Source organism: Tasmannia lanceolata, unplaced genomic scaffold, assembly GCF_043159265.1.
Source record: "Tasmannia lanceolata isolate RefF3 unplaced genomic scaffold, GAP_Taslan_0.1 ptg000023l, whole genome shotgun sequence".
Lineage (NCBI taxonomy): Eukaryota > Viridiplantae > Streptophyta > Magnoliopsida > Canellales > Winteraceae > Tasmannia > Tasmannia lanceolata.
Window position 1 is genome coordinate 36,406,216 of NW_027518700.1, and position 14,604 is coordinate 36,420,819.

The window sequence follows — 14,604 nt, forward strand, 5'->3', positions numbered from 1 at the left end:
ATATTAGCTTTAAGACCAGTGCAATTTTCAAATTTTTTGAGGCAGTCATTAATGCCTTGAACCAAGATTCTGTCAGCTGAGGAGAAAATCATGAGGTCGTCAGCAAATAAAAGATGGGAAATAGATATCTCACCTTTAGAGAAGGCAGGAGTAATTTTCTTGAGGCTAATGGCATCATCAAGGAACTTGGAGAGAATTTCCATAACTAAACAAAAGAGAAGAGGGAAAGGGGATCCCCTTGTCGGAGCCCATTTTTGGAAGGGAAGTGACCCTAGGGAGAGCCGTTAATAAGGACAGAAAAGGAGGGAGAGTTTATACATTCAGAAACCCAAGAACACCAGGTATGATCAAATCCTTGAAGGGGCATGAAAAAGAGCAGAGTTTCTCGATTGACATATCTTCCAATATATTGGTATAATTGTTTCATTTAGGTGGTCATATTTGTGATGTGAAAAAATAGTATCCTTCTCAAATTTATACACTTAATGACATAAATTTAGAGATTTTTATAGTAAAAATTTGTTATTTTTTAAAATCTTTTAAATTTGTCACTATCCTATGCTAAAAAGTAAGAGAGGTGATAAATCCGCACCTCTTGTAGGATGATTCGCACCACTTTAACATGAATTGATCCCAGAAAGTATAAAAAGGCTTCAGACTTTAATACTTTTTGACATCAATTCACATTAAAGGGATGTGAATCATCCTACAGGGGATACGAATTTATCATCTGCCAAAAATAAAAGCCCAACCCCCCCCCCCCCCCCCCGGCCCGAGTTACAACCCCAAAAAGAAGAAATTATTATTTTTAGTTCAAACCCCATAGCCGAGTCAAATATCTTCCTAAGCTGCCGCGCCAAGTGGAATCTAACCTCGCGGGATACAGCCATTAGCCGTGATGGTGACGTAACTCTCTCTCTCTAAGCAGTTCCGTGTTGCACTCTCTTATTTACACAGTCGTCCCCACTCAACTTCAATTTGTCTCCACCTTTCTCTTTGCATATTTTCATCTCTCTCTCATCAAATCTCTCCACAAATGGTACCCACAATGCATAGCCACAGATTCTTCAAGTTCAGGTGTATCTTCACTCAAAGCCCCAGTATTTCTAATTTCTAAAAAAAATCCCAAAATTTCCCTTCCTTCAAAAAACACAACAGAAAAACACCCACCTTAGAAACTCATTCCCCATCAGCTCTATCTTTCTATCTATATTGTTACATCAATGTTTGTTAAGTACTTCGAGTTTTCCCATTCCATCATAGAAATGGCTTGGATCATGCTAAGGATTGACTACTCCAGGCTCTTTTGGCTCCTTTTTGGCGTATTTTCATACGAAAATCATGAAGGAAAGCCTAGGATCTAGCATTAGCTAATTCCCATTAGGAGAATTCAATTCTCTGACCGCCTTAGTTTCATTTTTTCGGTTTTCTTTTCTCCTTTTCTTCTTTTTTTTCTTTTCGGCGGAAAATATGTTCCAAGGGGAACACGACGATCGGAGGAAACCGGAGTATGGGTACGTCGAAACCGATCCGATTGGTCGGTATGGACGGGTAAGTCGATTTTTTTTGTTCTTGTATTATGAATTTTACATGTTTCATTAGTTTCTAGCCATAGAACTATTAATGGTTCAATTATTAGAAAATAAAAATACAGTGAAAATCAAAGTAATATGAGTAAGTTTCTATATATGATTGAATTATTTGATTTTTTTTGTTCTTCTATTATGAATTTTCATATTTCATTAGTTTCTAGCCCTAGAACAATTACTTGGCCCGGTATTAGAAAATAAAATATACAGAGAAAATCGAGTAATAAAACATAGTCAGGTGAATAACCCAAGAAGAAATTAGTATAAATTTCGCTTAATTTAGAGTTAAAATATATCGCTGACTTTTATTAAATATAATATCCTTGCAAACTCAGATAAAATAGATTATTTTAAACAGTGCTACTTGTGGATTTTATATTATGATTTATTAATCAGAAGCATGCATTAATCTTTATGTTTTATTAATCAAAATTAAGTAGTATTTCATTTCCTTTTCCCTTTCTCCTGAAATTATCCGTGATGCTTCCTTTCCTTTCTATTTGCACCCATGTGTATTTTTCTACTGTTCTGCTCTTTTTCATTCTCAATCAAATATCTAGAACTAAAAAATGGCCTCTGGGTCTATGGATGAATCTCTATATCCCTTCCAAGATTGTTAAATTAAAAAAAAAGAAAAAAATAGATTAACAACATGATAGGATATAGTAGGGAAATATTTCAATAAAAGCTTGGATGTAGCAGCACCTTAGCAAAATTCAAATACAAAGTGAAAGAAATTTGACGGGCAAAAATAGATCTGACAAGGTGAAAAGCAGTAAAAAGGAACAAGCCATTAAGATGCAGAGAATGAAAATTTACATGGCTCGGCCAAGATGGCTATGTTCACGAGCAATAACATGATCTTCCACTATGAGAAAGCAAGAAAGCAAGTATTACAATGGATTAACCTGAAATCCACAAATCCGAACACTTTCCCTTGTCCTTTCAACAGTATTGTACACAAAATAAACCGGGAGAAATACCATCCTCAATTTCTCATCACAAGAGAGAATCCCTAGAAGAAAACTCTCTCTCTCTCTCTCTCTCTCTCTCTCTCTCTCTCTCTCTCTCTGTAACGACCCGGATTTTTACTGCATGGATCGCTACGGGCAACAGATTATATTTATTCCTATAATTACATAGCGGAAGGTTAAAGTAGATCCTGAATTTACAAAAATCCCAAGAATGACATATTCAAAACCTTTTTACAACTGAGGAGATTGACTAGGTTCATCATTTTCGTATTTCATCAAGTGGCTTTCACACTTCTCATAACTAAGGTTCCTCATTGACAAATACTCCCGCATCCAAATTTTCAAATCCTGGTGGAAAAAAGTGGGTTAGGAGAGCAGGTAATAGAAGCTTCGACAAGTAGCTGAAATCAATAATAAGAGACAGTTCTATAAAAATATGCAGTATTTTGTATAGAACATAATGTGAATTTAAAACTAATATTAATAGGATTTTTTATAGAAACAATTTAACCAGATAGTAAAAAAAAAACCATTTAAAGCCCAATAGTTTCCAACTGTTTCTATTTCTGAAGAAGTTTCCTGTAACGATCTGCCTCACCCTTGTATTGTCCGTTTTGGACTTAGCCCGCTTCCGCTTTTGGGTAAATCGACGGCTCAGGGGTACAAACACGTCACACAAAAGAGACTATAGCACATTTACCTCTTCCATTTCTTTCATTTCTCATTTTCGTTCAAACTTTTCGTGCATATGAAATCCCACATTTCATTTCATTTTTCAAAATGAAACACATTTCATCATTTTGAAACAAATATGATTTGATATTTTCCAAATGTAAAAAATGAATATTTGAAGTAAAACGGATAAGAAATATCTGAATAAAACAACATATAATCATATCCCTATCACTTTCATTGAGAAAAGATATCAGTCGAGTCTAGCTATCATCTGCCTTATCAAACCTGAGAAGTGGGAATTTAAAGATGCTTGACCTTGAAGATGACAACGATCAGGGAGAAGTGATTCCCCTAGCATTTTCCTTCTTCTCCCTCTCTTCCTCCCTTTTCTTTCTCTTTCTTCCTTTTTTCTACCTGGCTGCTCTATTTATAGGAAAAACTATGGGGAATAGTAACATGTGAACAGTTTTTATGCATAATAACTGTTATTTTTTCTCGGTATTACACTCTCTCTCCAATGTATATGGAACTTCTAAACTCGGGTTTTTTATCCAAATTCAAGACCTAGTTCTAGTCTAACTAGGAGACCCCTAGACTAACTCTTCACTTTCTCCTAGTCTAACTACGTTCCCTGTTCCATGATAATCCAAGTCACAAGGTTATTTGTAAAAGGAGAAACTTAAGTCAAGTGAAAAACCCACGTTTGATGTGAGTATCGACATTTATGGTTCATTATTAGGATCTTGTTAGACAGGGTCTTAATTTTGAGATGTTATTCTCACTAATCTTCTTTGGACATAAAGTATCCAATCTAGATGCGTGTTAAGGTTAATCGTACAGTGAATGTTGTCCAAGTGGGAGAGTTTAGGATCTTATGTGGGCAAGTGGGAGAGTTTAGGATCTTAATCGTACAATGAATGTTGATCTTAGATCAACGGTTTGAATTGATATTGATGAATGAGATTAAGTGTGAAATTACTAGATTTACACATTGACAGAGTGATCAGTAAGGGTAATTAGTGCATCTAAACCTATTAAGACATGGATGCATAGGGTATCGCTGAGTTTAACTACACCATGATTAGTAGTTAATTAAATTGTTAGAGTTCTATTATGAGTGGAACACTAACAATTGTTTTTCTACATATGTTTTTGTATTCTAGTAATTTGCATAGTTAGATTAATCAATGTTTTTTTAAGATCAGAATCCAGTCGTAAATCATATTAGGAATCGAATCGTATCATAAATCGTAAGATTCATTCTTATATATATATATATATATATATATATATATATATAGAGAGAGAGAGAGAGAGAGAGAGAGAGAACGGTTTCTACACACAAGTGTAGATAAGTTATCTACACAGTAGCTTAAAATACAGTGGAGGCCCACATTGTTTGGGTGATCCAAACCATTCATTTGATTGGCCCTCACATAGATAGGGCGTCCACAAAAAATCAGCTCCATAGGATCATCCTAACCCATTGAACCGTGGAGGCAAAAAATGGACAGATTTGTGAAGGTTTATACACGTCCATTTTACCACCACAAGTCGTAAGGTTGGACGTGTCCAAACCATTTGTGAAGGTTTATACATGTCCATATTGTTTGGGTGATCCAAACCATTTGGACGTGTCCAAAAAATGAACAGATTTGTGAAGGTTTATATACGTCCATATTGTTTGGGTGATCCAAACCATTCATTTGATTGGCCCTCACATAGATAGGGTGTCCACAAAAAACCAGCTCCATAGGATCATCCTACGATTGTGGAGGTAAAGTGGACTTGTATAAAACCTTCACAAATCTGTCCATTTTTTGCCTCTACGGTTCGAAGGGTTAGGATGATCCTATGGAGCTGATTTTTTGTGGACACCCTATCTATGTGAAGGCCAATCAAATGAATGGTTTGGATCACCCAAACAATGTGGGCCTCCACTGTATTTTAAGCTAGTGTGTAGATAACTTATCTACACTAGTGTGTAGAAAACTCTCACTCTCTCTCTCTCTCTCTCTCTCTCTCTCTCTATATATATATATATATATATATATATATATATATATATAATATTAAAAATTGGGGATGTCTCGTCCCCTCTTTGTACTACTGGAATTATTGAAATGAATGTGTTATTCTTTCAAAAAAAATAAAATAAAATAGCCAATTATTTATTTTCACCCAAATCCATGAATTTAAATAGAAACTACCATGATTTGTTATTCAATATCATAATACGAATTGTTTGCTAACAAACTTGTCACATACTAATCTATTTCCTATCCAAACCCATGCATAATCTTTAAAATAATAAAAGACACAAGCTCATATTAATTCTCAAAGTCTCAAATATAATTTGACAAATATCAATTATAAAAAATTGTCTAAGTCATCGACGTTGTCCTTATTATAGTCATCTCCCTCGTCGAAGTAATACTTCCAAGCACATGAATTGTGCATTACTGGTTCAAACTGATTCGATTTTGAACTCCTCCCCTCCTCCTCCTCTGGCTTTTTCATTCTCACGATAGGTTTTTTAAATACTTCTTCTAATGCAAAAGGAAATAGGCCCTTTCGAAAGAAAATAACAAAATCCTATTTCTTTCATACAAAACTTAATTAGGGTAACTCGCATGAATCGTATACATTGTACGATTTACGATTGAATCGTAATAGTCATTAAAAAGTCATGATTCATACAAATTAAGATTCAATCATGGGATTCAAATCATAATTGCATAAGATTCAAATTGAATCGTAAATCGTATGATTTTCAAAACACTGAGAATAATATTATTCATCGTAGATCTAGATAATCAACTTGATTAGATCTAGTCTGTGATCATGATATTTTAGATCTAAATTTTAAATGAGATTTGAGTTCCCTGGTCCTAGATTTACAGAGAATACAAACTCAACATACCCAATATCCTCTATGTGCAATGATATGTACTTAATCTATAAAATTATTTTAATTGAGTGAATTCTTGAACCAAACCCAGATTTAAAGTTAATTAGTCAATTTCTTGTGTACTATTTTTTGTTGTCTTACTTAGAAACATAAGTATATACAATAAATTAGGAAAAGGTTTCTGAGCTTGAGCTAAGCCTGAGCTAGAGCTCAGAAACCACTACTCCCATAGTTGGTTGAGTCATCCAACCCATTTAGTTTATAGGTTATGCTTAGGGTTATGGTTACGGTTATGGTTAGGGTTATGGGTGTTAGGGTTATGATTTGTGGAGGTTTAGAATGGATGGCTAGTAATTATGGTCCTATAGATCAGATGTTTAGGATTATGGTATGGAGCTGGTTTGTTAGGAACACCCTATCTATGTGAGGTAGTATAAAATGAATGGGTTGGATGAGTCAAACTACTATGGGAGATGGTGTATTCTAAGCTCTAGCTCAGGCTAAGCTAGAGCTTAGAAAGCATGCCCTCATAATAAATATATGCATCATAATAGAACACCACGCGACCCTAAAAAAAATTTCCATGGAATATTTGTTTACCAAGGGGGAGAGGGGCATAGACGCCCGGTGAAGGAAAGATTTGAGAGGGAGATAGATTTGAGAGGGGATGGGTGAGGGGAGCATGAGATGGGGATAGAAATCAGAGAAAAAGATCTTCCTTTAGAATAGTCGTTGCATTTTCCATGTTTTCTACTCCCATTACACACCCTCCTCACTCACCACCCCTCAAATCTCTCTCTCTCTCTCTCTCTCTCTCTCTCTCTCTCTCTCTCTCTCTCTCTCTCACACACACACACACACACACCTCTTTGCTCTTCTCTCACTCTAGGTAAGTTAGGATATAGTTTACAAAAAAATTAACGATTCAAGTGGTTAAAGGCAATTTTGCAAACCAAAGTTTGATGTCTATTTTATTAAAGGCCTTTGGAAAATTGTTTTTTTTCTAAATAATGATTTTCGATGACTAGTTGGGAGATAGTTTACAAAAAAATTATTTATAGGGAAAAATTCCTCACGAAATTTGTTATAACTAAACATGGGACAATGATTATGTAACATGCCTGTTGGAGCTTCAAATCATAGAATGTTTTTTTAAGCTAGTACATGTAGTCTTCAGCAAGGTTGTCAGGGCGGGAATCGAAAGCGGGATTCGATGCGGGATTCGATTCGGGATTCGAAAGCGGGAATCGAAGGCTCCTGGGATGGTTGGAAGCAGGAATCGTGGGTTTGCGAGAGAGTCGATGGAGATTCGCCAGGGATTCGTCAGGGAATCGCCGAGGAATCGCCGGAGATTTGCCGGGAATCGCAGGGAGTCGCTGGGGAGTTGGGATTCGCTGGGGATTCGCAGGGAATCGCCTGGGAATCGGGGTTCCTAAAAAGTGGGAATCGGGGTTTCCATAAATTGGGAATCGGGGTTCCCAAAATTGGGAATCGGGGTTCCGACGGAATCGATTCGGGATTCCTCAAAATCGGGGAATCGAATCGAATCACGATTCCGATTCGCCATTCGGGGAATCGCGAATCCCCACCCTCAGGTACTAATCCTGCTTCTCTGGTGTTCAGGTCCCTCTTGACAAGGAGTTGGCTGACATATAAATCTTTCTCAAAGGAAACATTTAAAAATTCAGTTTGATATCCAGTTCATTAAATATACTTTTTTCTTAACGGAAACATTTAAAAGTCCAATTTGTTAGCCATTTTTTGAAATATACTTCCTTCTCAAAGGGAACATTTGAAAGTCCAATTTTATATCCACTCGATGAACCTTCCAGTGACTTTGGTAAAAAAAAAAATTACAGTCCGAAATATCTAGTTGTTACTTGATTTTTTAGCCTTTACTCAAATTGATTGGTGCCTTTTCGAAAGCTGAGTGTTTAATTTCAGTCACTGAATCACTTTGACTTCCATATAAATGATGTTTGCTGGTCGTTCGTCATTGAATGCATATTTAAAACTGATTAGATCATGATTTCCATGTATAATATAGATAATCAAGTGATCACCAACATCAACACATGTAAAAATATCTAATTTGTGAAGTAGAAGCAACAGTGACACCTAATCTTAGATAACATATATATGATAGAGCTATATTACCTATTTCATCAGTTCTATTAGTCCAGAATCACGCCAATTCGTTAGTAGTCAGTTCAGTTTGCTAGTTTAGTTCGTGCCAGTTCATTCATTCAGCTTGCATCAGTTTGTTAATTTGGTTCATAGTTCAGTTCACTTTAGCTTCTTTTTCTCTTCTGCTTTCGAAAATAATTAAGTACATATTAAGGTCTCTCTCTTATTTAAGGCTAGTTTGGACGTTCTTAATGGATTCTGTTGACTTATATGGTAAAAAAACTCATTTGTAGTTTGAAGAAGTTCTTGGCAAAGGAGCAACTAAGACAGTGTATCCTTCAAACATCACAACAGCCTAAAGCTTTGGGGCCTCTTTGGGTACCACTAAAAATTATTTGCTTATACTCTGAACTGCAACTTTTTTTAAAGTTGAATGTGTTTATTTGCAAATAATGACTATAGTAGTTTAAAGAATGATTTAGTTAATGGTTTTCAAAGAGGCCTTCATGTCCCATTTGCAGATAAGATCACTAGAACAATCTTCATTGCAACTAAGGAATAATTTCTTTATTGTAACTAAGGAATAATTTTGGTGCTATCCAAAAAGGTTCTTCGTTTATATGGGCTTTCTATCTGTTTCTTGGAAACTTCCCTTAAATTGAGAAACAGATACAAGGCATTTGACAAGCTGAAAGGAATGGAGGTGGCTTGGAATCAAGTGAAACTCAATGACGTCTTTCGATCACCAGAGGAATTGCAACGATTATATTCTGAAGTTCATCTGCTTAGCACCCTCAACCATGATTCCATCATCCGATTCCACGCCTCCTGGATCGATGTAGAAAAGAGAACATTGAACTTCATCACTGAAATGTTTACCTCTGGCACCTTGAGAGAGTAAATTCTTTCCCCCATCTCTGTTATATACATCTTTATGATCCTAGATAACTTGCATATTTAGAGATAAGGGTGCAGCTAAAATCATAGACCCCAAACTGTAAGCTCAATGTTGGAACACTTGGGTCATTATTCATTTAGATCACCCAAATGATCATTATTGTTTCATTTCAGATTCAGAAATAAAAAGAGATTAATTAATAGAAAGAAAGAAAAGAGCAATGATTTAGTGTAGACCTTATATATCGGACTGAATCTTTCGTAATTACTGGCTAGCTATATATAACAAAGATACTGAATTTAGGTACCGGCAGAGATATAAGCGAGTGGATATCCGAGCAATAAAGAACTGGGCACGGCAGATACTACATGGCCTAGTTTACTTGCATGGTCATGATCCTCCAGTGATCCATAGAGACCTCAAGTGTGACAACATCTTCGTCAATGGGCATCTCGGACAGGTCAAGATTGGAGATCTTGGCTTAGCTGCAATTCTTCGAGGCTCACAACCAGCGCATAGTGTCATAGGCAATCTCTCTCTCTCTCTCTCTCTCTCTCTCTCTCTCTCTCTCTCTCTCTCTCTCTCTCTCTCTCTCTCTCTCTCTCTCTCTCTCTCTCCCCAGACACACACACACATCTAGTTATTCGCATTTGGACACGTTTCTGTCTAGCGCATCCATATATTTTCTCATCTAGGATCCATTTTTAATTTGAATTCATTGCATCGTTTGACTTGACCCTTGACAAACTCTCTTTTACTTCTCCAGGAACGCCAGAATTCATGGCACCCGAATTATATGAAGAAGAGTACAATGAGCTTGTGGATGTCTACTCATTTGGTATGTGTGTATTGGAGATGCTTACTTCAGAATACCCCTATAGCGAGTGCTCCAACCCCGCCCAAATCTACAAGAAAGTGACGTCGGTAAGCTCAGTCTCTGGTGTTGTAATTGTGAAACAACCAATTACTCCTTTTGCATGGTATCAGAGAGCCAGAGCTATTGCTTCATGGAAGGTCCTGGGTTCAAACCCCCAACAACTCCTTGATACTAAAATTCATGTGTGTGCCAACCCAAAAGAGGGGCCACATGTGGCACATGTACGCCCAACCCAAAATAAGAGGGGCCACACATGAGGGGGAGTGTTAAATAACACCAACTCTAATAATGATTAAATAATGATTAAATAACACCAACTCTAATAGCTTAAGCTTTTGGAGTAATTGGTTGTTTCACAGTAATTTCCGATACAATGCTGATGAATATCTTAACTAAATACCACTTTCTAATCTCTAGGGAAAGTTGCCCGATGCATTCTATCGAATTCATGATTTGGAAGCTCGAGAATTCGTCGGGAAGTGCTTGGAGAGCGCTTCAAAGAGGTCACCAGCTAAAGAGCTCTCACTGGACCCATTTCTCCTATCTGAGGGTGGGTTGATGCCAGTCCCAAAATGTGTGAGCCACAAACAGAATTCTGATGCCGTTGTAGAGCAGAGCCAGAGATTTAGTATGTGTCCGAGTGATTATGATCCGAATGAAAAGTCATGTATCGACATGACGATCACTGGGAAGATGAATCCAGATGATGATACCATCTTTCTCAAAGTACTGATTGCTGATAAAGATGGTAAGCCAGATATCCACCCCCATCTTTTTTTTAAACAATTTGATTAATATTAATGAAGAATTATACAAAGCTGGCCGCAATCGAGCAAAAAATGAATTGTTGTTCAGACTAGCAAACTGTATAACAGCCATCTCGTTCGAGAACTGGGCATTAGGCTCTCGTATGAACCTTACTGAAATTGAAACTTTAATTACAATTGACAGGTAATGTGAGGAACATATATTTTCCATTTGACATCATTACAGACACTCCGATTGACGTTGCAATGGAGATGGTGAAGGAGTTGGAGATAACGGATCGAGATCCAATTGAAATTGCAGATGTGATTGATGAGGAGATCTCTGCTTTAGTGCCACACTGGAAAGAATGGGACCTATCCCAGAGCCATTGCCATGCCAATAGCTTAAGCTACCAAGAGGAAGATGATGATACACAACTCTCCTTATACCCTCCCCCCTCCCCTTCATCCTCCCAAGCTTCCCTCTTGGGTGTGTTCCCTCCCCATGGTATGCACTACCACCATGGAGATCGCGGTGCGTTCAATAAGGATTGGCTTCAAGGTATGCTTGCTTTGTCTCAGTCTCTAATTTCTTACGCATAGATAAATTTTAGAAGTTAAAAAAAAAAATTGAGATCGAGATATTAACAATGTGAGTCTCTATCGTAGATGGATAGCAGTACTGTAAATAACGCCCGTTGGATGGATGATTCAACCATCAAGATGGTTATGATCATTCAATTGGTGTGAAGATGTGCAGTGAACCCATCACAGTTCATGGTGATTCACCCATAAAACCAAATAAAAGAAAAAAAAAAAGGTTTCTTGTCTAAGAAATGGCAATCTTACACCGAACTATCCGATATTGAATGCAGATGAGTTGTTCACCGACGATGACACGAGCTCTCAGAGCTCCCTCTGCTATTCCAACGTGAACTACCACTCCGGCAATGAACATGACCACGAGTCGAGACCCATAAGAGAAATGCACCCCTTTACAAAGAATCACAAATCGTCGAGACTTTGCCGGGAGAGTAACTCAAATTACAGCTACTCCATCCACTCAACATGTTGCAACCAGTTCAATTCACAACAATGTTCCGGGCTTTCATGCCACCATGGGCAGAGGACAGTCGATGACCGTAGCTTAACAAAGGTCCGGTCATTTGTTGACGTTCGGAGCCAGTTGTTGCACCGATTGTTGGTAGAGGAAGTGAACAAGCGGCGATTGTTCAAGACAGTTGGAGCTGTTGAGAATATCGGATTCAAGGAACCCTTTGATCTTCCAAGTAACTTGTCTGGTGGTTGTTCTTTGAGGGATCCTGAAAACAGTAGAAGGCAAGGTTTTACATTGGGAAGAGGTTGAGCACTTGATGGATCTCCATGAATTTGAGGACCCATAGGGTGTGGTTTCGTACGTAATTGTAAGTATTATTTTAGTATGGTGTGTATTAAGGTGAACAGAATTGTAGTTGCTAGACTACCAATGTGCAGTCTGTCTCAATCTCTGATGTTCATGGAGATTGTCTTCTAGTTGGGTATACAATGGGTTATTACCTTAGTATCCCTTTGTGTGGACTTGTTCTATCAAAAGAACTTCAGGCCGAACCCCCAATACATCTCTTTTATGATATCTTTTGAAATGAACATTATTTAAGTCTCTCTTCTTCTTTTCTTTTTTCCAAAAGGTTAGAAATTCAGCATTGTCTGGCCTGTAGTATCTTACCCTTTGGCCTCGAATTACAAATCACACACATGCATCAATTGATCTTTCATAAGTATTTAATGAAAAAGAACTAGAGGGAAAAAAACATACAAGAGAACTTGAGGAAGGAGATCAAACAATGGGAATCATGCTCAACCACAAAAGAGTTTCTTTATTCAAAATATTTTTTTCAATGTTTCTCATACATAAATCAGCCCCCTTTTACATATTTTTCCATTACCTAAAATATTTACTCCCATTGCAACTTTCAACCATTATATTAATAACCTAAGACTTTGACCCTACTTGAAAACTATAACAAAAGCCACTTCCAAAACACCTTGTAACTCTAATCTCCTAGGTTCCAATACAACAATTTTCAAAATACCATAACTACATGCAAACTTTAGTTCCAAAGTTTCATAATTCTTAGACCACCATTATAGCACCAAAATCAAGACCCACCATGCTAGGCACACATGCATGCCGCCATTTGAGCTACATCATCCACCCCTGGTTGGAGGGAACTCGCCCTCAAGTTCGCATCAATTTCACCATAATACTTTAATAAATCTTGCACATTGAGAGTGGGGTGAGTACGTACACCCGGTGGGAGTTCAATCTTCTAAGAGTTGTCATTGATTCTCTCCATGAGGTGGGAGTTCAATCTTCTAAGAGTTGTCATTGATTCTCTCCATGATTAGACAAGGGCCAATCTTGTTCTCCTTGAGTTTGTTGTATGTACCAACCAGAAACCTTTCTTTCTTCAAGTATGCCCAAACAAGCTCCCCTTCTTTGAAAGTCTTGAACCGACAATGTGCATTGGCCACATCTTCATATTTCTCATTGCTTGTTTGAAGTTTTCGATAGACATCTTCATAAATCTTTGCAATTGCTTTTGTTAAGTCTTCGGCTCCTTTGCTTGTTTTGGAAGAATTTATCAACGACACAAGATCAAGATAATGTATTGGAGCTTGTCCATACACTATCTCAAATGGACTCTTTTCACTTGAATGATTCACTGTAGAGTTGTAAGCAAATTCAACTTGAGGAAGCACCATATCCCTATTTTGGATTCTTTCCCGCTAGGCTTCGAAGCAAATTACCCAAACTTCTATTTACAACTTCCATTTGACCATCTGTTTGAGGGTGGTAGGCGCCTAAAGCAAATATGTCCCAAGGTAATTCAATAAACTCCTCCAAAAGTGGCTAAGAATTTGGTGTCTCGATAGGAAGTGATGGACTTGGTGATATAGGACCGAGAAGAGAAATAGAGGAATACGAGGAAAAGAAGATGAATAAGAGAAGAGAAGGAGAAAAATCGAAGAATGATAGGGGAAGATGAGAAGAGGAATAGATTAGAACTAGAAGAGAAGAAAGGAGGAATACAGGAAGGAGAAAAAAATCTGTAGAAGGGAGAAGCCAATCAATCTTTATTCATTAAAAACTAAAAATCTCTAGTACATGAAGCCTATATATAGGCAAATAAATTTCATGGAAAATAAAAGGCCTAACAACTAAAAACATGGAAATAAATATCTTTGAATCTAAATAACATGGAAATAAATCATAATGGGCAAATATGTGTCTTATTGAACGTACAATCTGCATCATTCTCCCCCTCTTGAAAAGAACTCGCCCTCGAGTTCCAGTCTGCCTAGATTAAATATGTAGACAATCCACTCAAGTAGTAGGAGTCGTAATCCGTCGAAAGCACTGATGTCTAATACTCATGACAACTGTGAACATAGTTAGAAATGCGGGCGGAGCAACGGGGAAGAAATCTCCCATGTAGAATCATAAGAACAAAAGGCACTCTGGAGAAGTAAACTGGCTGGAAAGATAGCAACATACTGCTCCGGGATCCACATGATAGCTATGGCAGTACCAATCCATCTCTGATTCTATATCTGTCATCATGGACTCTGTATTTGACATAATCATGGGCTCAACAACTATAATGATCTCGTCAACACTAGCACTAGCTCCTCCATAGTGTTAGCACATTTCTTCTCGTGCATGTAACGCTTGAAATATCTGTTGCCTGCTTCAATTTCGGCTTCATGCTACGACTTTTCGTTCACGACGAGCTGCCTCCTCAC

At 37.4% G+C, this 14,604-nt stretch overlaps 1 protein-coding gene across 2 annotated transcripts; it reads left to right on the top strand.

Annotated features, from left to right (window-relative positions):
- Positions 1–969: 969 nt before the first annotated feature.
- Positions 970–12,466, top strand: LOC143855718 (putative serine/threonine-protein kinase WNK5). Of its 2 annotated transcripts, none has more exons than XM_077365800.1 (8): positions 970–1,551; positions 8,570–8,607; positions 8,946–9,173; positions 9,478–9,701; positions 9,941–10,098; positions 10,469–10,799; positions 11,003–11,359; positions 11,673–12,466. In XM_077365800.1, the coding sequence occupies exons 1-8, from the start codon at positions 1,471–1,473 to the stop codon at positions 12,161–12,163; spliced, it is 1,908 nt and encodes a 635-aa protein (XP_077221915.1). In that variant the 5' UTR covers positions 970–1,470; the 3' UTR covers positions 12,164–12,466. The 2 variants fall into 2 exon arrangements, with proteins under 2 accessions (XP_077221915.1, XP_077221916.1); XM_077365801.1 differs by having other exon boundaries at positions 11,045–11,359.
- Positions 12,467–14,604: the final 2,138 nt, after the last annotated feature.